Below are 21,183 nucleotides of genomic sequence, written 5' to 3'. Positions count from 1 at the left end.
AACCACACGATGATGAACCTCTGGAACGGCATACCAGGCTATGTCGAAGTGGATCACTGGTAATTAATCGCGGTACGTCTCGATCGACCATAGGAAATTTCGCTGTGCCGAGTTAGTTTGCCTTTTAGTTACCCTGTCTGGTAGATGACAAGGATCAAAACATATATGCTTCATTAGCTATCAAACTATATATTAGTCAATTGTTTTAATTTCTACATGTTCTAACAAACCATACAAAAACAGAGGGAAACAAACATAATAATCTAAGGTAAAGCATGTTATTTTATTCCATGGTTTGAGAAAGAAAAAAAGGAATTGTACACAACAGGACAGGCTTCTAAACACAACGATTCCTGATCGTACACAACCCACAACAAAAGCAAAATGACTGCCCTGCTGATCACACATGCTCGACAGAGTTGTCAACAATGCCTTGTCATGTCAGCTACTCCAGCTCAGGCGAGGCCAACAAGCTTCTCGCTGATCTCCCAGAGCTTCCTAGCCTTCTCTGGGTCGCTGGCCTCCTGCGACAGCTGGTTCTCGAACGACGCCGAGTCCTTGTTCCAGCTCCAGTACACACCAGACTTGGTCAGGCTAGGGTCGCTCACCACCTGCGCCAGCCTCTTGCCGGACTCCGCCTCTGACACAAACCCCTTGGTGATGAACCTCTGGAACGGCGGGAACAGCAGCCGGAACAGCGGGATGTGCTCGCGGAAAAGCCCCGTCGTGGCGATGCACCCCGGGTACAAGGACGCGAAGGTGATGCCAGTCTCCTCGTGGTATCGCCGGTGCAGCTCCTGCATCGTCAGCATGTTGCAGATCTTGCTGTCCTTGTACGCCTTGGCGCCGTCGAAGCTCTCCGCGCCATCGATCATCGCCGACCCGTTCTGCACGCGCAGCCCGCCGGCGAGCCCGCGGAGATCGCCCAGCCCGGCCTTGGGTGGCACGTTGCCCGCCAGCGTGTTGGTGTTGCCCGTGATGGAGCCCAGGATGATGAGCCGCCGCGACGGGTAGTCGGACTTGTTGAGGTCGTCGAGAAGAAGGCGCGCAAGGAGGAAGTGGCCCAGGTGGTTGACGCCCACGCTCATCTCGTACCCGTCCGCCGTGAACGTTGGCGTCCGCGCCGTGGGGCGGTAGATGGCGGCGTTGCAGACGAGCGAGTCCAGCGGCATCCCAGCGCGGCGGAAGTTGTCGACGAACTGGCGGACGCTGTCGAGGGAGGCGAGGTCCAGGTGCATGATGGTGTAGCTGCCGTCCGCCATCCCCGCCGCCTTGGCCGCCTTGGCCGCCTTCAAAAAGTCGCGGCACGCCATCACGACGTGCCACTTGCCCGTCTCCGCCAGCGCCTTCGCCGCGGCCAGGCCCAGCCCGGACGACGCGCCCGTGATGACCACCACGCCCTGTCGCAGCGTCTTCTTGCGGTCCGCCACCGACGCGCTGGCCCCCGGGGTGGCCACGGGCGCCGTCGCCACCTGCGCTCTCACCGAAAGCGACGGCACCAGCAGCTTCTTTTGGGTGACGCTAAGGAACGCCGTGTCCTTCACCAGAGCGGCGACCAAGTTGCCCTGAGTTAACAATGGATAAATATTTGTTAGCTGAACAAATTACCCACGAAACAGTATACGAATCGCGAACAATAATGCATTAATTGCCAGTGATTTGAGCTTTGCATGTTCGAATCGATCGATCTTGTGGTAGAGTACCTTCTTGGGGACGGAGAGAGTGGAAGGGAGGAGTGCAGCCTGCAGAGCCATGAGTAGAGGAGCTTGGAGTGGAGCTCGCGAGCTCAACTGAGAGGTGATTATGTTTGTTTGCTTGTGTACTTTTCGAGGTGGTGAGTGGCAGTGAGCTCGGGGGCGTATTTATACGCGGGCCGAGGAGTGAGGAGCGCCATGGAGCTAGGATAAGGGGGTGGGCCCGCCTGCCAAGGTGGCGGCTCCCCTGCCAATCACGGCTCGTGCCCCGGATTTTTGTGGACGAGGTTTTCTTCAAGATATATTGTTTTTGAAAGGGACTCGTGGGGGATATTTTTTTTTGTTGGTTTTAGCCGACACAGGGGACAGCAACGTCAAGGGTTCTTATGTGCAGGCACGATTGGTTTTTTTTTATAAAAAAAACGAACGGGCAAAGATCCAGAGACTGATATGTTTGGTTAATTAAAGAAAAATTGAATAAAAATTATAAAACATAAAAGGTTAAGAAACCAGTCTAAATCCTAAACACTAAAAAACAATACAATGAGATATAGTCAAAGCAACTAAAGAACCAATAAAAAAAGAACCGTAATAGCATTGCTCTCGAGGGGCTCGTAAGATCAACAACTCATAGCCCCGCCTCTATGTAATCTTGAAAGCCGACGAATGAAATGATCTGCGAAAGCACCATCGACGGTAGGGGTGATCTATTGAATTAACCTAGTTACTTCAAAGCAAGACGAGCACTTCGACAAATTATCAGACTTATCATAAAACTTCTTTCTAAGTTTTACCAATATTGTCATTAATGGTGAAGGTTTTGAAGGAGAGCAAGGGATTCTTAACCCCCTCCCTGCGGTGAATATTTAGAAGTCTTAGCAGAGTTTAGAATAAGTATAATAGGACAGTCCAAATTATATCTTAAAGTTTTCGGCTCGAACGCGATGAAGACAGTTGGCTTGGGAAGGCAGCTCATAAACGATTGGTTATTCGCTGATTGCTGATTGATTATTCGCTGATTGCTGATTGCTGATTGGGGCAGCTATGCGCTTATCGTTTAGAATCGTGCACGGTGTTTGGGGCTGGAGCACTGGATCGAAATCTGAAATGATGATGCAGCATGGGCTGGTGGATGGGACCCAGCTCGCTAGATCTCTTGTTTTGCAGGGATCGTGATGCCGCTGGGTCGTCAGATGTGCCCACGTGACCGAGGGACAAACGAGTAGACGCGAGAGGTGACACGTAGGAAAGGCCCATTGTGCCTTTCAGTGACGTGGCTTGTGATCTTTACACTTTTCACCTCCGATGCTCCGACACACGGAGTGGATAAAACAGTAAAACTATTGGCGGCTAAGACTAATCTGATGTAAATCAGTTATGATGACCTGTAGTGTTTTAACAGTCTGGTTGATAAAATGGGAGAGGGCTTAGGTCCTTTCATTAAAAAACAGTAAAACTTACCAGATGGCTTGGACGCCGACCCATACACAAACTTGCAAGAAAATTTCTGTGGTTGTCGAGAGTTAATCTTTGATAATAATTTTAAAGTGTATTGGTTGGTGGACGTGTAAACGATATTTGCGGTGTGCGTGTGTTCATAATAAACTAAAAATACAACGATTATTTAGGTTCAGGTCTCGTTAAAAATAACAATTCTATGTCATATATATTTTATTATCATATTTTGTAAACAGGTTATAGACGAATCTTTTTGGCTCTTGCCCCTGCTCTTTTACAACTCAGGTCATCCCCTCTTTATATACTTAGAAAAAAAGGAGAATTTACAAATGGTCTATGTTTAGCAAATTTATGTCTGTCTAGATATTATATTCTAGGACTATCCTCGTAGAGAACCTAGTAACCCAATTTGTCCTGAGAGCTTCGTACGTCTGTCCCATCCGTGGCATGCCACCGTACGTCTGTCCCATTCGTGGCATGCCACTGTACCTGCCTCCTCCGGTCACCGGCCTGTCCAATCGCTTGCGCCATAGGATCGTCTGCCAAACCATCATGTCCCTGCGTTTCGCGAGTATACATGCAAAATCATCCACTTGTCTGGTCGCTGTATAGATCATATCCCCTCTGTCATACGGCGCAAGCCGGTCCACAACACCCCACTTCGTAGTAATTAATACTACGGGATGAGGCATTGCCTATCGACGCCGGTCACGACTTTGTTCGCTGGAGGAGTTGCTTCGAGAAGAAAAACACTTGAGTAGATATCAATAAATACGATTAGATATGTTAGGTATGGACGTCCCACGACCAGTAAAGATTATTTGCGAGACCATATTATATGACAAGAAGACTAGTCATGCAAGTCTCACGCTAATCGCACGAGATAAGGGCTGGTCGCTCGATGGACTAGGATTCAGAAAATATCCCTTACCAACCGTCACATTATTCGTAGAGTTTGTTAGTCAGACTGTCACTTACTCAATACTCTAATATTAACTAAACTCTACACTAATCAGCACGTAGAGCGGTAATTAGTATTTAAATAGACCAGGTAATTATTTCCAAGAGGAGGCAAAAACACTCGCTAGAATGCTGTTAAAGAAGCAATTACCTATACCTCGGTTTGCAATCGTATTGTACTGGTGCAATCCTGACACTACACCAATTAAACCGATAGGTTATAGGTCTAGAAGATGATATTTAAAGAAAAGTTTGTAATTTTTTAATGCAATCTAAGGTGGAAATGATTTTTATATGAAAATTACGCCCCTCGACAAGATATACATATTTATAGTTGAATATTTTTATTTAAATTTATTTTGATACAAATAAATTGATTATAAATTTTAGATTTAGAAAACTAGATCCGAAACTTATAGCCATTTTTTGGTATCTAACGAATTTAAATTGAAAAAGTTAAACTATAAAATTGTAGATTTCACCAATATTTACAATTTTTATGCATCCAAAATCATATAAAAAAGTTATGAATTTTTTAAAAATATCATCTGCGAGACATAGGACCTATCAGCTTGCAAAGTGCCGATAGGCCACCAGACCCACTACCACGTTAGATGTTAGCACGTGGAGTATCGATATGTCCTTAGTCAACACTCCGCGTACCGACGTGTAACTATTTTTTAAAAAATATCAGACTTTGGCTAATATTTTTTAATTTTCTAATAAAATAATAATATTTTTTAAAAAAAGCTCGCATACTGAACAGCGACCACGGAAGATCCCCGTTTGCCGGCGCTCGGACGCGCAGAAATCCCAGCCAAAATCGTGGAGACGAAAAATGGAATGCAGAAGCAATGTGCAAAATTTCAGACACTATTGTGATCTGTAGAGGGAGAAACCAAAAAAGTGAAATTTCTTCCTGTGGTAGTCGGCAAATTAAACAACGACCATACTTTTCGCGAAAAATTAGTTGGGTCAGAATAGCTGCATTTGAGCCTAAATTCACGATAAAGCCCACGTAATAGCTCCAGTCCTGAAACCTCCCTGCCCTGTTCCCAGCGCTTGGAGGAGGAGGCACATCACGCCATGGCTTGGGACGCGCACAGCTCGCGGCGAGCACACGGGGGCGGCCACTGGAGATGTTGGAGGTCATCGAGCGGTCTCTGGTACTAGTTGGCTAAGAGCACAGCGGCCGGAGGAATGGCTTGAGCTCGTTTGGATTAAAGAGTTTTCGCTCAATGTAGTTTTGAATTTGTTAATTTAGCTGCTATTTTTCTATGTTTTACTGCTAGCGCTAGCAATGTTGTGATGCCTCAATTGACTGCGTACAGTTGAAAATTTAGCTTTTCGCATAGTGCTGGATTGTGCTAGTTTAGTCTTAACCTTAGTTTAATGTTGTGAGTTGTGAAAAATGCACCGACTGAGAACACACCAATTGCACGCGGTAAAAGCCAAACTCTCTAGCTCCGGCGCTCGGATTCACATGAGCCCATTTTTGTCTAAAAGCATGTTAGATTGGCGCTAATGCTTCTTAAATTGGACCTTCAGTTTTTTTTTTGAATAATGATTTAGTCACACTGTGCACCCAATCCTAAAGTTCTGCGTTCGTCACTGCCGTATTACCAGATGATCCACGTTTAACGACGGCACGGACGACCAAAATTCGCGAGAAAAAACGTGTAGAAGGGGCATGGAGATTCGCATCGTCTTGCAAAGTTTCAGACTTCTATGCGATATGTATAGGGAGAAACAAAAAGTGAACTTTCTTCACGGGGTGGTCGGTAAATGAAATAACGACCACCCCGTGACACAAAATAATCCCCATTTGGCGGTGGTACGGTCCCACAAAATCTGAGCTAAAAATCATGGAGAGGTGATTGTGATCCGCGTCATGGTACCAAATTTCGGAGCCTAATTTTATCTCTAGAAGGGGAGCTGAAAAAGAAAATTTCGGCCTAAGAACTTGTGCGTCCAGAGTCAGAACAAGCAGCAGCAGCCAACAGCGATGAAGCACCGCCAACTTTCAAACCGATCACACACCGATCAGCTGCCAAGTGCGAAGCCCTCGTCGCCGGTGGCCTCGATGCCTGAGGCGCGGCGCAGTTGTGGCGAGCTGGTCGAAGAAGTCGGCCTGGTTGAGCGCCAAGCGCGTTGCCATGCGCTTGGTGTCCGGGTGGTAACAGGCGTTGGGCACGCTGACGGTGCCATATACTACCTCCGTTTTTTTATTTGTCATCAATTTTTTACTGTAGCAATTTTGATATTATATTTTTTTTAAAAAAATTATAAATAACTAAAACTTTCGTATCATTAGATTCATCGTGAAATATATTTTATTAGTATTATATACTTTTAAGGGTTCAAAGTTGCTACAGTAAAAACTGATGACAAGTAAACGAAAATAGAGTTAATATTTCTTGGCGAAGTCCGGGCCAATGGTGCCGTACGTCAGCGTTGGGCGGGAGGCGGTGGATGAAAGACCCGCGGTTGTTAAAAAGATATCATTTAACGATGCGGGTGGTTAAATTTTAAAAACTTTGATCAATAATATACTTAAAATTATTAAAATTTGTTACATGAAAATATTAATAGTAGATTTATTTTGGAAAATACTTTTAAACTAGTAAGATGGCCCACGCAAATAAGTGGCTAGCCTCGCTGTAATTTTTTATCGTGATAATCTTTGATTAAAAATTAGTCTCTTTAGTTTTTTAATGAAGTTATTGTCATTTAATTACAAAACATATAAAACTAGAAGAAGAGGTGAAAGTCATGTTAGTGAAAGGGGAAATTATTCATGCTCCAAACTTGTACATTGTATCCACGTATTGATTTGATTTTATATATTTTGGTTAACTGTTAAAATCGTGAGTCAGATATAGAAAGCATAACTAAAATTAGAATATGTTTATCTTTCCTTCGTGTTGTATCTTGCCTGCTTGATGTGATAAATTTGAGCTACACAATGCTTCTTAATCTACTATCTCAATAAGAATTAAAAAAAAACATTATTTTTCATTATGAATTTTAGCTATTGATTAATTATATTTTACATGGACTCTTTATTTATGTATTTGATTTTTATAATAATTTGATATTTTTATAAGACTATATTTTATGTGGATCCTTATTTTTTTCTTATATAACCTCAATTTTAATTATTATTATTATTATTTTCTTTGGACTCATTTTTTACATATTTTGCTTCTCAAACAATATGAAATCAAACTGCTAATTTTTCATAATTTTTAATTTCGAATTCATGTATTTATTAATCGTATTTTATATAGACTCTTGATTTCCGAATTTAGCTAATTGTTAATCATATTTGATATGATATTTTTGTTTAATCTAAACCGTTAGATGTTTATAACAATGAGTGGTCTATATTTTTTCGATTAACGTGACAATTTTATGACTTTGAGAGCGAATGTGGTATCTTTTTTTTCCTTAAATAATAATATAAAAATGGTTATATTTTTAGTAACATTCGATAACAAATAGTTAGATCAAGCAATGATCAAAGACATATATTAAAGACCATGTTAATATATTAGATGACAAATAAAAAAGAATAGAGCCAGTAGGCGTTGCCAATGGCGTCTAAATGTGCGTTTGGTTAGAGAAAATGTTAGATGGGATAGGACCATCTATGTTTTTCTGGATATGATGATTCAATTTTTTGTTTGATTGAGATGGATGTGATAAGCTAATTTTTTGTTTAGTTGGTAGGATAAGAGTGGATAGGATGATTCAGTTTTCTGTTTGTTTTGTGAGATTATAGTAGATAAGATGATCTATTTATATTTATAGTATATCACATGAGAAGAATATTAGTGATTTTTTTTAGATTTTTGAAAATTTATTTAAAGAATTAAAAATTACTAGACATTACGAATGTATGTTTTTTTGATAATTTTAATTAAATATTAGCTCATATTTTTTATCAAACTAATTAAAACGGATTGTTAGTGAGCTCTAGTTTACTCGTAAAAATGTTTAAAAAATTTAAACAATTTTTATGCTTCTAAATAAATTAATGAGTTAAATAAAAAAATCATAAAACGCGTTACAAAACAGTAGATGGGAGCTGAGCGAACTGGATGGCTCGGTCCGACCGTTTTGGACGGATCGCTCCATCCAACATCTTCACCGAATATGCTACGAATCTAGCCGTCCCGTCCACCCACGCTCCCAACCAAACACCGCGTTTTGCTGGATGGCGCATCTCCTGGTTCGCATCATCTGTCGAACCAAACGCGTCTTAGACCATCTCCAACCATATTTCCTTCATTTCGTTCCCTTCCCGATTCCCTTTCCCGTTCTCATTCCCTTTATTTCCTCTTATCTCCAACAGCTTCCCCTCGAGGGGAATCCCGAAGGGAATGGAGAGAGAATCCCGTCCTGAAGGGAATGACCCTGGGAATCCCGTCGTGACGGGAACCGTGAAGGGAAACTGTTGGAACGCTGAAGGGAACGAAAATCCCATCGTGAAGGAATTCTGACCCCTGAAGAGAAACTGTTGGAGATGATCTTAAGGGTGGCGATCCTGGTGGTTGGGGCTGCAAGAGGAGTGGACGGTGGCGTGGATGTCGTCCATGGGCTTCAGGACGCATTGTGTGGTTTGTCATTCTCCTGGACGACGGCCACTCTTCAGGGCCGGGGTGCAACCCCAGCACCCATGAGCCATTAGGCCATGACCTGTCTTTGCAAAGGATACAGAATACCCTAGTTTTTTTTATTTTTATATTTTTCTAACACAAATAATTAAATAAATATACGTTTGATGAAAAAATTTACAAAAATATATATCTATCGCTCAAATAGTTAGATCCTTAACACGCATGAGAGAACGGTAAACTGTCCACCTGTGCACGTTGACCCTTACTACTCTCCTATTGCGCTTTTAGACCATTACAGCCTCTTTCCTGTGTGAACAATACTCAATAGGAGTATTGTTCATAGCTCTAATTCTTTTCTTATTTTCTCTATTTAAAATAATGATCTTTCATTGACCTAAAAGTACCAGAATTTTTTATACGTGTTTCATAATCTATGTACAATCTATTTTAATTAGATTCACTCAAAGAACGTATGTAGAATTTAAATCAAAATTATAAAAAAAGACTACTTTATAACTTCTAATAATTGTTAGGGCCTCAAATAAAATTTTAAAAATCTAGAATATTCTTCTTACGTGATGAAGTAATTTCTAAAATTATTTTCAGCCCTAGGTTATATGGTGAAAAGGTAAGTTACTTTGTAATACTCTATTTATATATATTTTTACCATTTTATATCTATTTATATGTATTTTTATCATTTTGTATATGTTTAAATTTTGTTTGAATTCAAATTGAAATAAAAGAAGAATATCACATGAAATGATAAAAATACATATAAATAGAGTATTATAAAGAAACTCACCTTTTCACCATATAACCTAGGGCTCAAAATAATTTTAGAAATTAGTACATCACATAATAAGAATATTAATGATTTTTTTAGATTTTTGGAAATTTATTTGTGGTCCTAACAATTGTTAGAATTTATAAAAATTGTATTTTTTGAATATTTTAGTTTAAATTCTACACATATTTTTTTAGTGAATCTAATTAAAATAAGTTGCACATGAATTATAAAACACATACAAATACTTTTAAATTTTTTAAAGCAAAAGAATACCACTATTTTAAATAGATAAGATGGAAGGGGGAATTGGAGGTATACACAATACTCTTGCCGAGTACTTCATACTAGGCTTACCGCCACCTAGTGACCTAAGTGCATAATCATAGGGCGGTAAGGCGAGTACTCACTAGTGGACTGCTTACTTTGAGAACGGTAAGGGTCTAACCGTCAGGATGGTAAGCGTCTATTCTAATAAATCATTTTATCAATCATCTGTTCATTTAATTATTTATGTTAGAAAATATAAAAATAAAAAAGTCCAGAAGGCCCTACATGTGAAGACTGTAGACGCCAAAACACGCAGGCACATTTCGACTTGGATGCCACATAAGAACCTGGCCTAACAATTTTGTTTGCATGTGAACGCAGATGCACAAATCGACGCCACTGTTTGGTGGCCTCAATCAAAATTCTTGCCAAATAGTTCTTGCCCCAGCTCTGATCAGAAGCTCAAAAACTTCTGAACTTCTGAAAAAACAAATAGCACTGATCAGGAGAAGTGGCTTTTATCACGCAAAACTCTCCTTGAAAATTCAAACATGCGAAGAGAGGTCGATGGCGTGAAGCGACCGTGATATAGGCTTCCCAAATATCACCAATATATAGCAACAGGGAAATATTCATGATAATCAATACTAGAGGGAAATGACCATGATAATTCTATAACGCTAATGCCTAAATGTTTACTAGGGAGATATATGCAATAAGAGATCATGAGTAAAACTAAGAGATCATCCAACCACCCATGCCACCCAGCAGTTCAACAAGCCAATGACTTAAAGAGAGGAAATAGATGCAAGTGCAAGCATTAGATATCAATGCCCCCGATATAGTGTAAAAAGGTACTGCTATAGTGCATTCCATTACTGCACAGCACATGTAAATACATCTGAAGTTCTAGACAGAGGCAAGACTGGAGGTTCCTTCACAAAGAAAAATGCTGAAGGACAGAGTTCCCCGATTGCTTATGAAGGCACACTCAAAGTTTACTTGATGTGGATTCTTCCTTCATGTTGCTACTGTCCCCATCTTGTGCTCTACGCATAAACAAGGTAGACTCATTTTCCATCTTGAGTAATCTTCTATCACCAAACATAAGATTGTTGATTTGATCAATACTAATGTCTGAAATGGGTTCGATCGGCCTCTCTTCTTCCATTGCAGGAGAAAATGTCACACGCTCCCGACTATTTTCGTCTGCAGATTATCAAGAGCAATAATAATTAGAACAAGAGGAAATGAACAACTGTGAAGAGTGAAGACTAAAATCTAGTCGAACCAATGTCACAAACATCAATGACTGAGCTACACACATATATGTAGGAGCCACGGATAAAAAATGAAATGAGAATGTATTGTTCAACCAGCACACCCCTGGCGTGGATGCAGAGTTTCATGATGACATGAATATGCTGCATGAGATAGACAGAGGTATACAATAATACAACCTCATGTGTAGATCACTCTATAGAGTGGCAAATTCTCAGTTATCCCTTGATAGGACAATTGGGAAGCTGATGTGTAGATAATGTCTTTAAAATGTTGGATACTTGGAACTGTAAAAACCGAGAAGATGCAACAATCGAGCATAGAAAGGAGGAATGGAATTTGTTCTCACCAAAAATAGTGTTGAAGGAAGTCGGGGGAGGAGTGGCAAGGAAGTTGATGCCCATATAGATGGCTATGGACAGCACCACCGCCACAATCATGAATGATGGCACCGCCACTGCCCAATACCTGAAGAACACGGCAACCAAATAAACCTACAATTATCTAGCATGTCACACTACATCGTAAAATCAGCTTCCAGGGGCAACTGAATGCCGCTGGATTGGTTTTGCAGCTGCAAGTTGGGCTTTATGGCTAGTTAGTAATGATATCGGTTTTCAGCATATTGTTCTTACAGATCCTAGACTTATTATATATAATGTGTGCATTTCTCAAGTATCGGGCAGTACTGCAACCTCATTCAACTGAAGGAGGCAACTCGTGATGGCAGCCAGCCTGATTTGGAAGCATCTACAAACAATATGTGAAGCTGCACCTTCTCAAGCCCTTATGTTGCGTGGACTGGGTTCTTTCTGGAGGATGTTAATTGGCTCAACAATGTCTTTTGCATATCTAGAATACATATATGACTTGGTTTGTATGGTGGGATTTATTTCTTTATTTTCTAGTTTTGGGAACTTTGTTGATTCAGCAAGCCGCGAGAAAACTCTGTCTAGTCTGAATAAGTTTCAGGCGGTTACATCGCACCTGTCCATCAGTGTGTGGCGCCAGCCGCCAGGATGAACTACTGTCGTTTGACCACAAAACTTTTGTGGATCCTTTTAATAAAGGAGACACAGAGAATTCCCTTGATCGAAAAGTCGCATTACATCCATTCGTTTTGATCTGATTTGATTACTAGAAGCAGCAATGCTACCAATGCCATGCATGTCTCATGTCTGAAATTTAGGTTTGAATCGAATTGATACGGGCTGTGATAATCTGGTCTCTATTCCAGCACAATAAATAAAATCATGTGATTATACAAAAGCAGAGTGAGCTAAAAAGAAATCGAACGAAAATGAAATGGAGAGCCTCGCACGAGAGGCGCAGGGCAGGGCCGGAAGGGTGAGAAGAGAGAAGCTGTACTTGCTAGGGTAGTAGGTGATGCCCAGGGAGTGGAGGAAGTGCTCGGGCGTGTAGGCCCAGCCGAGGTAGACTGCGGTGGCGATGACGGTGGTGATGGATCCGACGAAGCCGTACACCTCGGACGGCTTAGGGCCGTGGTCGCGGGCGGCGAAGTATGGAGAACTGGAGAAGGAGGGCTCACGGTCGCGGTGGGGGCGGCGGTTGCGTAGGAGGCTGACCGTCTGCCTGGGGCTGCGCACCACCAGCGGCGGCGGCGGTGCCCACTCCATCGTCGTCTTCCTCTCCCCACTCGGCCTCGTCGTCCGCGACACGGCCGCACGGGTCACGGGAGAAATGGGCCTTTAGTGAATGGACCAAACACATGCAGCCCATATATTACTAGTGAATGGACCAAACGCACGGGTACGTCGCTTTATTTCCCTTTTTACATTGGCATAGCTCTTACAGTGCAATCAGTAGAAGTATTCATAAATGATAGTTTATATTTTTCAGTTTTTAGAGTAATTTTGTGAGAGCGATTATTTAAAATGAATTAGTTACTAAGAGTTGAAAAAACTAGCTTTCTCTAATTCATTTACTCCACAGAATTATTTTCTCTGTAGAGTTTAATCTACAAAATCACTTTCAACTATATAATCACTTTCTCCAGAGAATCACATTTCTCAGAGAATTTTGATCAAATAAGCTCTATCAAACATACCTATAGTTTGATTATGCATGCTCGATGTGCACAAATAGATGTCATTTTGGGTTGTGTGTAGTTAATTATTTCAAACTTCAGTTATAACATATTTTTTATGTGTTGAGTTTGGATATTTAAAAATAATCCGAGTAGATTTGTTAGTACAAGTAGTTTCGTTAGTACAAGTAGTTTCATAATAATATAGTTTCGCTATGTTTTATAAATATATTATAATAAAAATTAATAGTTAAAGTTGTGTTTAAAAAATTATATTAATATCCAAAATAATATTTATTTGTGATAGGGGAATACATAAGAACAGACGAAGGGAATTAATAGAGACGTGCATGTCGAGAAGTAGGAGGCGTGCGTGCAGGAGCAAGACACCGTCTGGCTGATTGCATGCTCTCGTTGTTTAAGCGGCAACTTGCGATTTTCATTTTCCGATAATGGAACTTGTGATTTCATAACTCGGAATTCCCCTGGCATGCAGCCACGGTTCCGTCGTCCCATCTGCAGGCGTCGCCGTGACCAAGGTTTCAAACCTGTTGCTACCATGCATCATGTACAAGACTGCTTTGTAGGAACATTTGGGACAAGTTTTGCTACTACTTAATTGACTTCTGACCAGCCTCACGGGATTATATTAGTGGAGGCAATCACTCCAGTTGAACCCCCTTTCAGACGAACAGCAATGCTAGCTGCCTGATGACGTAGAAATTACGTAGGTTGTGAATTGGTGAGTGCGAGTGTGCGACGAACTAGCTAGGTAGGCAGGAGCATACATGTGTGGCGAACAGAGAATTCCATCAGCACATACCGTTTATCAAGATGGTATATTTACATTTACATTCGTGTTGAAGAGTAGATGAAAAAATTACTGTATGAGATAAGTGAGATGGATGAATAATCAAGATAAATCTTACTATTTAAGAGTATGTAAGAGCATCCGGAATTGCATTTTTCTGTGTGACTGTGCTAATAAAATTACCACGTGCGGATGACTACGTTGAGCTGAGAATTGGGAATGTTCCCCGGCTCTCAGGTCAATTCGGTAGGAAAGGTCTTCGATCGGCAGCCAAAACTTGCAGGAAACGAGTCAGCCACCTTGCAACGCATCTTGCCTGCGTGTTAGATGTGCATGTTGATCCGTCCCTAGCTGAAGCAGCGCTATTGCTCGTGAGTCGCGAGGGTTCAGATACTGGTTTGGCAGAGGACTAGCGACGAGCCACATCGACGACCGAATCAAACTGCGCCCTCCATTGGTCAGGCGGCGGCCGACGCAAGGGGGGGGCTCGCATGTCGGCGACAAGAACCCGACGGCGACAGCGCTATCGACCTTTCGCGGGGCCCAACCCGCGTCGGAAAGGCACCGACCAGGCCCCACCCCTCTGTCTTTTTCTCTCCGCAACCTCCATCGCGCGGGTCCCATGGCGAGTCACCCTCCCGTCCCCATTAACGCCGGCCCGATCGCTCCGGCCATTTACGCCGCCACGCAGGCTCACGTACGTGATCCCTTGCCGCCCTGCCCTGCCCTGCCCTCCCCATTCACGCCACCCACTGTTGCGCGAGCTGGCCGCTCCGGAATGAATAATTGCCTTGTTGCACGCATCGATCAATCACACTCCTCTTTAGCAGCTAGCGTGAGGCTCGCCAACTCTCTCGGCTCGGCCGGGCCGTTTCCTCGGAAACCGCAGGACCGATCAGCTAACGTGCGCCGACGACCGATCGACCGTGTGCGTCGCGTCGTTGCTCGTGCCAATTGGAGTAAATACTTACCAGAATACAGTGGTACTTAAAGCAGCCACAGCGTGCATGTAGCGCGCGGCGGCGTGGTAGATAGACGCACGGTCACGGAAGGCAGCTTCCGGCTGAAGGAGAGCATCTTCTGCGTCAGCCATGGGCGCACTCGTTTCTCCATATATATATAGGACCCCAAACCCAACTGGGCGACTACAGAGACAACCAACCAAACCGCTGAAACCGCGCAAGCTGATTGCCGTCCAGGTCGGACTGACGGCTACATCTTCCTCGTTCCCGGCCTGCCGAGAGATCACGCGCCCACAGCCCAGCCAAACCTAGCTAGCAGCCTCGGCATGCGCGGTTCTGCTCGCACGGCAAATGGCGCCTGCAGCTTCGATCCTCTCAGCTACGACCTCCGTCGCCGCTGCTTCCAAGCGTCCGTTCGATTCCGACGCTGAGCCGCTCGACTCTACCGCGCTCGCGCAGGTCAGTACGTACGTACTACAAGACTGCAACGGAGTGCTAAGCTTGGCGCGCTTGCGTAGCTGCGAAATGGCCGCTGACGTACGGTTGGTGCTGTCATGTGTAGGGTGATGAGGCGGCGCGCAAGAACCAGCAGCTCGAGTGCCCGCGCTGCCGATCCACCAACACCAAGTTCTGCTACTACAACAACTACAGCACGGCGCAGCCGCGCCACTTCTGCCGCGCGTGCCGCCGCTACTGGACGCACGGCGGCACGCTGCGCGACGTACCGGTCGGCGGAGCCACCCGCCGCAGCAGCAACAAGCGCCGCAGGGTCTCCGCCGAGCCGTCTTCCTCGTCGCCGCCCCCAACATCGGCGCGAGCGGAGGACGCGTACCCAGACCTCCCAACCTTCCCGTTCCTCACTGACGGCAGCTTCCCGCCGCAGTTCGATCTCGGCGTTGCACCGACGGCGGCGTTCTCGTGGCCGTCGGTGGTCCCGGACTTTTATGGCGGGCTCGCGCCGTGGGACGATGGAACGGCTGGCGCCGCCGGCATGACGGGCGCGTGGGGCGACATCACCGGCCTGGAGCTCAGCTGGCCACCACCGGGCAACTGATCATGGCAGCCGGTCGCCGTTTGAGGCTCCAGTTTTAGCAGTGCGGCCTCAGGTAGTGCTTCCCAGTATGTGTGCTGAGCTAGGAATGTAAGCAGCAATTCGATTCTCCAGTGAGTTTACTGTTTGATCTCATGCTTACACAAATCTTTGTATCGACTCTTGAAGCATCCAACCAGACAATCAAACAGAATATTTTTTTTAGTAAAAGCCTAGGCGAACTGTTGAAGAACGACTGATATCTAAACAGTAAAGAAGCCAAACAAAAACTCTGCACAATCTCACGCTACCTTTACACTTGAACTGGGAAGCCAAAATTCTGGAACACCCTAATTTCGCCTCCCCGTCCAGCCGTGACAATCACCAAACCCCACGCTGACCGGCGCTGAACATCCATTGCTCCAATGCAAAGATCGGATGAGCAGTGACCGGGACTGCTCTTGGCAGAGGGTAATTTTTCGTCAGGCCAGGATGTGGATGCTCCATCAACTGGATGTTTGCTGACGCTTCTGCTACCTTCGCAAACTGGGCTCTCATTGTATCTATTATCAGCTGCATCCGAATTGTGCTCAGTGTTTTCTACAGGGACGCCTCGGCCATAGTTCACTGCTCCATCTGAATCACTGTGTCTGCTGCTACGAGATCCAAACGAACCTCGGGCTTCGGCACCGGGCCATGTGGTAGCCACAGTCACGTCATGGCAGTGGAAATGCTCATACGAGTTGGTCACATCAACTGCACTCCTGCTTCTGCTCGGGTGGGAACTATTGTCATGTCTCCACACATACACATGGGAGTCCTCACTGGCACAGACTACATATTTCCCGTTCGGAGCTACAGAAGCTGAAATTTGGCTGCTCGTGTTGCGGAACCCTGATAAAAGGATTGAACACCAAGTAAATGCATAATCCTGAGACTAACACGATAGGATATTACAGCTCAAACCGGCAAGGATCATATTTCCCCCAAGAAGAAATCAGGTGCACTAGCAGAAAACAATTGTGCAGGATTACTTTATTCATGTCCTTTAGATTTGAGGAAAACAATACATGAAGTTCATCCGAAACGTGAATCGTATATGATTTAAGATGTCAGGAGAATGAGACATTACCTTTAAATTTGTGAACCAATTCATCGCCATTAACAACACGGATTCTTGAATCAGCAGAAGTAATCAGAACTTCCGAGGAGCTTCCAGGAGCAAACTGTTGCATGCAAGATAGATACTTAACTAAGTAATTGACGCCATGATCACATTGGGTGGCATTAGATTTCTTTTGGAGTCCAAAAATCACGAACCTTAATCATGCATCTTTCTTAACAGAAAATAAGTTTGCCAAGAAACACATATGCTCAGTGCTATATACCTGGAAACCAGTTACCTTCTTCTGGCCAGACTTCTTTTTCCTGATTCTCAAATCAACTTGACTTTTGAACTGAAGCTTCTTCTCTGAAATCAGAAAGGCAATGTGTAAATCATCATCTGAGAAAGTAGAACTTTCAAGGTTACTACAACTGATTTTTACTAGCGTCTAACATAAACCGACTCTTTAGCGAAGATTGAGAAAGAATTACACATTGTGTGTGCATGGGTCAGTATGTGTGAGAGCAGAAGTGTCATACCAGATGTATCAAATATATGACAGCTTCCCTTGTGAGAGCCCACCAGTGCAACCTTCAAAGGCCAGAGAAAAATATAATATAAGTACATCTAGTTTTATAGTAAAAAGAAATATTTTCTAGAAAGAAACTACTTCAACCTGTCCATCAGGGGAATAACAAGCAGCGGTAACCATCTCATGAAGATCATTCCAGTCCTCAATCTTACGATCTTGGACATTCCAGATGCGAACTTTCTCATCCAGTGATCCACTAATGAAAAAGTTATCATCTACAGGATTGAACTGGATGCAAGTCACTGCAAAAAAAAAAAGGTTGATTGCAAAGAAGCAAATCAATTGTGTGGCTGGTCCAAAAGTACAAACAAATACTTATAGTACTGAGGAGAAAAAGAGAATGCCCCTTTCTTTATAAGAAAAAAAGAAGAGACCACAACAAATGGATAGAAAATTATCCTGTGACTAAACCCACCATAGTCTGTATGTGAGAATGTTTTTAAACAGGTGCTGGTAGTAATATCCCAGAGTTTAACGGTCTTATCCATTGAGGATGAGAGCAAGTACTGCAAGACAAAGAACCAGATAACCAATTAGCGCCTACAAAGAGTACAAAATTTTCTTGCGTTTAAACTGGGGTTTCCTGCATAAATCTAATTTTATAAGCAACTATATTACACATTATGCTGAGGTAACAACTAATAACATCAAGCCTATGTATTTTCGAAGTCCAAATGTGGTTCCATCTACGACACAACTAAAAAAAGAGGAGAAAACCTCCAGACCAAGCTGCAAGTTTACTACATAAATGAATGTGAAAGAAAGCTCACAGTGGGCATGGAAAGCTGATTTGCTGCTCATGCATTTGAATACTACATATACCCAGCAGATGAAGTGTTACTGTGTTACTAGTAATGTTATGCAAATAAGTAGGGTACAATTGCAACTATATTTGATATTATCAGACACAAAGAGGAACAGTTACTTTTAATGGCAGAACGTAGCATGTCTGCATGTGGTAAGCATAGCATGTTTTGTCAGGACATACTGAGCATGAACAGTTCAATCGGTCCAATAAACCATACACGATTTCAAGTGTTTGCCTATTGATCATCGTGTGCCATTTTTAACAAGACCTAAAGTGCCAAAAAGAAGCAGGCGTAAGAGAGCACATCAATGACCTACTTATGACAGTTGACAGGGTTCAGTAAACAATAAAAAAATGTTGCCTCTTAATGTTACATGGACAACACCCAAGTCGAACCCAATCAGAAAGGTGCAGTGGAAGATCAGCCAGATCTCATCACTTGAACTATAAATCATGTATATCCTACATGGACAACACCCAAGTCGAACCCAATCAAGGTGCAGTGGAAGATCAGACAGATCTCATCACTTGAACAATATATCATGTATATCCTGAAAAACTCCCAGCTAAACTATCATAACAGTACTGCAAGAACAAACAAACAGAAAATATCATAACCATATTTAATTAGGCGAAACTGTGCGACACATCTTTAGGTCTGTACTATATAGTCTGGGAAAATGAGGAATCACTGGTATTTTTCTTTATTGGACATGGAAATAATATCAGATTTTCACAGATAAGCAAATGGAGCCAATGGAAAATCCAATTACAAGCAGCAACACGAAAGATGTGAATGATTCAATGCAAAAAGGCCGAAAACTTTTGTGCTCAACAACCAGGTCTCCTGTTCTATTGGCACAAAATATGCTTGAGCAGTTGAAAATTCTATCAAAGATCACAAATGCGCACCTGAGATTTGGACCATGATAGATCAAGAACATCAGCGGCATGCCCCAGGAGCGAGCAGACTGGCTTATCCCTGAAGCCAAACACACACTCAGGCACAACTAGATGATCGGATCCTACAGATTTCCGATTGCTCTGCTTCCTCAGCCTCCTCTTCTTCTCCACATAGCTCCCGTCAGCGCAGGTCAATGACAATGCTGCGATCTCCGGTGACCCATTCCCAACAACCGCAAAAAACGGGCTGCAGCCACTACCATTTTCCTTTGTCATCGAAGCTTCCCCGAGCAATTCACCCTTTCTCTCTCCCTCCGACGCCTCCCACACATGGATCACACGGTCCTCCCCAGAAGTTGCTAGGTATCGTCCATCCAAGCTGAAGTTGATGCACCACACAGAGCCCGAGTGGGCAGCCAATTCCTGCGTCAAGAACAGGCCGGTGAGCTCCTTGCATGCCTTCCCGTACTGCCGCACCCGGACCCTCCCCGCATTGCGCGAGCCAGTGCCATCAAGGCTGTCATCGGTCGCAGAGCTCAGGCGCCGCGCTTCCCTCTCCTTCTTCTCCTTCTCCTTATCCCCATCCTCGGTGCTGCGGCGCCCGTATGCGACGCTGCCCGCCAGGGACCTGATGCCGCGCAGCCAGCCTCCGGGCTTCCTCCGGGGCTTGGACGTAGGAGCGGCGTGGTCGGAGGTGGACGATGATGTGGTGGTGATCGTCCGGCGCATGAGCTCGTGAACGATTGGGGAGCGACCAACGCAGAGCTCGAACTCCTCGAGGGTGAGCTGCCGGCCAGTGCCCACCTCCCGTACCACCTCCTCATGCACCTCCCCGACCTCGAACTCCGTGCCGTCGTCCAGGTTCCGGATCCGGCATTGCTCCCCGCCGCCGGCGCTGGGGTTCCGCGCCAGTGGCGGCTTCCCAAGCCCGCCGGATCTGGGCTCCTCCGCGGCCGCCTCCACCACCACCGGCCGAGGCAGAGGCGAAGCCGGGGGAGACACGGAAGGGGACAGCGAACGAGGGGAGCGACGGGGCGAAGGAGGCGGCAGGGGCTCGGAGGATAGACCGAGGCGTTGGAGCAGGAGGCGGCGGCGCTCCTCGACGGAGGTGGGCTCGGAGATCCAGACGTCGTACGCGGAGGAGGACGCGTGCGGCGGAGGAGGGTGGTGGTGGTGTTGGCGTCTGCGGCGGCGGTGGTCGGCGTCGTCGTCGGAGGCGGAGGTGGAGGAGCAGGAGGAGGAGAGGATTCGATCCAGCGACTCGTAAAACTCCTCCTCCTCGGCCGCCGCCAACGGATCCAGGTCCGGCATTGCGGCTGGGGGCTCCGCCTCCGGCACGGGCAACCACTCGCGCGGGGGAGGCGCCCGCCCAAATGGCGATTTATGTGGGAGGTTTTGGTTTCGTGTTGGTTTATTGGAATAGTTGTTGTTTGTCCCTGCTGCCCGCTGGGCGTCCAGTTGGAGGTCGAGGGGAAGCCAGCCCAAGCAAGCCGACAGCTACATCGACGAGGTGGAGAAGGGCGCCATTTGGACTTCCCCCGGGAGCATTTGGAGTTTGGGGACGACCTCACTGCTCCGGCTCCCGCTCGGCACGTTGGCTCCCGGCTGAAGACGAGGAGGTGTCGATGAACTGAAGAAGAGATGACCGGCCCCAACCAAGAGGGGTCAGGGAGGGTATATTCTGGACCCGACCATGACAGGCGGGGCCCAAACGAAATACAGGAGTATCTTGCTGCTAATAGTGATTTCTGTCTTAGCTAGTAGTGGCAACATACATATAATCAAATCAGGATATAGCAGTTAAAAAGTAAAATAATATAACATAGTAAGATAAAAATTTGCATATATGAAAT

The 21,183-nt window shown here is 44.6% G+C and overlaps 4 protein-coding genes across 5 annotated transcripts; 1 reads left to right on the top strand and 3 right to left on the bottom strand.

Annotated features, from left to right (window-relative positions):
- Positions 1–264: 264 nt before the first annotated feature.
- LOC133889271 (protochlorophyllide reductase) lies at positions 265–1,847 on the bottom strand. Its single transcript, XM_062329780.1, has 2 exons — positions 1,704–1,847; positions 265–1,565 (listed from the first exon to the last, which is right to left on the bottom strand). The coding sequence occupies exons 1-2, from the start codon at positions 1,752–1,754 to the stop codon at positions 456–458; spliced, it is 1,161 nt and encodes a 386-aa protein (XP_062185764.1). The 5' UTR covers positions 1,755–1,847; the 3' UTR covers positions 265–455.
- An 8,746-nt stretch (positions 1,848–10,593) lies between these two features.
- LOC133889673 (phosphatidylinositol N-acetylglucosaminyltransferase subunit P-like) lies at positions 10,594–12,796 on the bottom strand. Its single transcript, XM_062330126.1, has 3 exons — positions 12,441–12,796; positions 11,422–11,540; positions 10,594–11,000 (listed from the first exon to the last, which is right to left on the bottom strand). Exons 1-3 carry the CDS (start codon positions 12,707–12,709, stop codon positions 10,783–10,785), a joined length of 606 nt encoding a protein of 201 aa, XP_062186110.1. The 5' UTR covers positions 12,710–12,796; the 3' UTR covers positions 10,594–10,782.
- Positions 12,797–14,942: 2,146 nt separating this feature from the next.
- On the top strand, positions 14,943–16,100 carry LOC133888637 (dof zinc finger protein DOF5.8-like). The gene is made up of 2 exons (XM_062328952.1): positions 14,943–15,351; positions 15,455–16,100. The coding sequence occupies exons 1-2, from the start codon at positions 15,244–15,246 to the stop codon at positions 15,944–15,946; spliced, it is 600 nt and encodes a 199-aa protein (XP_062184936.1). The 5' UTR covers positions 14,943–15,243; the 3' UTR covers positions 15,947–16,100.
- Positions 16,101–16,103: 3 nt separating this feature from the next.
- LOC133888635 (uncharacterized) lies at positions 16,104–20,929 on the bottom strand. 2 transcript variants are annotated; one of them, XM_062328950.1, is made up of 7 exons: positions 19,340–20,929; positions 18,035–18,125; positions 17,704–17,861; positions 17,567–17,618; positions 17,311–17,393; positions 17,055–17,148; positions 16,104–16,816 (listed from the first exon to the last, which is right to left on the bottom strand). In XM_062328950.1, the coding sequence occupies exons 1-7, from the start codon at positions 20,639–20,641 to the stop codon at positions 16,236–16,238; spliced, it is 2,361 nt and encodes a 786-aa protein (XP_062184934.1). In that variant the 5' UTR covers positions 20,642–20,929; the 3' UTR covers positions 16,104–16,235. The 2 variants fall into 2 exon arrangements, with proteins under 2 accessions (XP_062184934.1, XP_062184935.1); XM_062328951.1 differs by having other exon boundaries at positions 17,326–17,393.
- Between the last annotated feature and the right edge of the window lie 254 nt (positions 20,930–21,183).

Source organism: Phragmites australis, chromosome 13, assembly GCF_958298935.1.
Source record: "Phragmites australis chromosome 13, lpPhrAust1.1, whole genome shotgun sequence".
Lineage (NCBI taxonomy): Eukaryota > Viridiplantae > Streptophyta > Magnoliopsida > Poales > Poaceae > Phragmites > Phragmites australis.
This window is presented reverse-complemented; position numbering and strand designations above follow the sequence as displayed.

What these genes read in the sequence shown, in the direction of transcription:
- LOC133889271 (XM_062329780.1), bottom strand. Translation starts at nt 1,754, where the DNA reads ATGGCTCTGCAGGCTGCACTCCTCCCTTCCACTCTCTCCGTCCCCAAG. An exon ending in CTCTCTCCGTCCCCAAGAAG is followed by an intron (nt 1,566 to 1,703) that starts GTACTCTACCAC and finishes TTGTTAACTCAG; the next exon opens with GGCAACTTGGTCGCCGCTCT.
- LOC133889673 (XM_062330126.1), bottom strand. Translation starts at nt 12,709, where the DNA reads ATGGAGTGGGCACCGCCGCCGCCGCTGGTGGTGCGCAGCCCCAGGCAG. An exon ending in ATCACCTACTACCCTAGCAA is followed by an intron (nt 11,541 to 12,440) that starts GTACAGCTTCTC and finishes CGTGTTCTTCAG; the next exon opens with GTATTGGGCAGTGGCGGTGC. An exon ending in TTCCTTCAACACTATTTTTG is followed by an intron (nt 11,001 to 11,421) that starts GTGAGAACAAAT and finishes GATAATCTGCAG; the next exon opens with ACGAAAATAGTCGGGAGCGT.
- LOC133888637 (XM_062328952.1), top strand. Translation starts at nt 15,244, where the DNA reads ATGGCGCCTGCAGCTTCGATCCTCTCAGCTACGACCTCCGTCGCCGCT. An exon ending in ACTCTACCGCGCTCGCGCAG is followed by an intron (nt 15,352 to 15,454) that starts GTCAGTACGTAC and finishes TGTCATGTGTAG; the next exon opens with GGTGATGAGGCGGCGCGCAA.
- LOC133888635 (XM_062328950.1), bottom strand. Translation starts at nt 20,641, where the DNA reads ATGCCGGACCTGGATCCGTTGGCGGCGGCCGAGGAGGAGGAGTTTTAC. An exon ending in ATTCTCACATACAGACTATG is followed by an intron (nt 17,862 to 18,034) that starts GTGGGTTTAGTC and finishes TTTTTTTTGCAG; the next exon opens with TGACTTGCATCCAGTTCAAT. An exon ending in GTTATTCCCCTGATGGACAG is followed by an intron (nt 17,619 to 17,703) that starts GTTGAAGTAGTT and finishes TGGCCTTTGAAG; the next exon opens with GTTGCACTGGTGGGCTCTCA.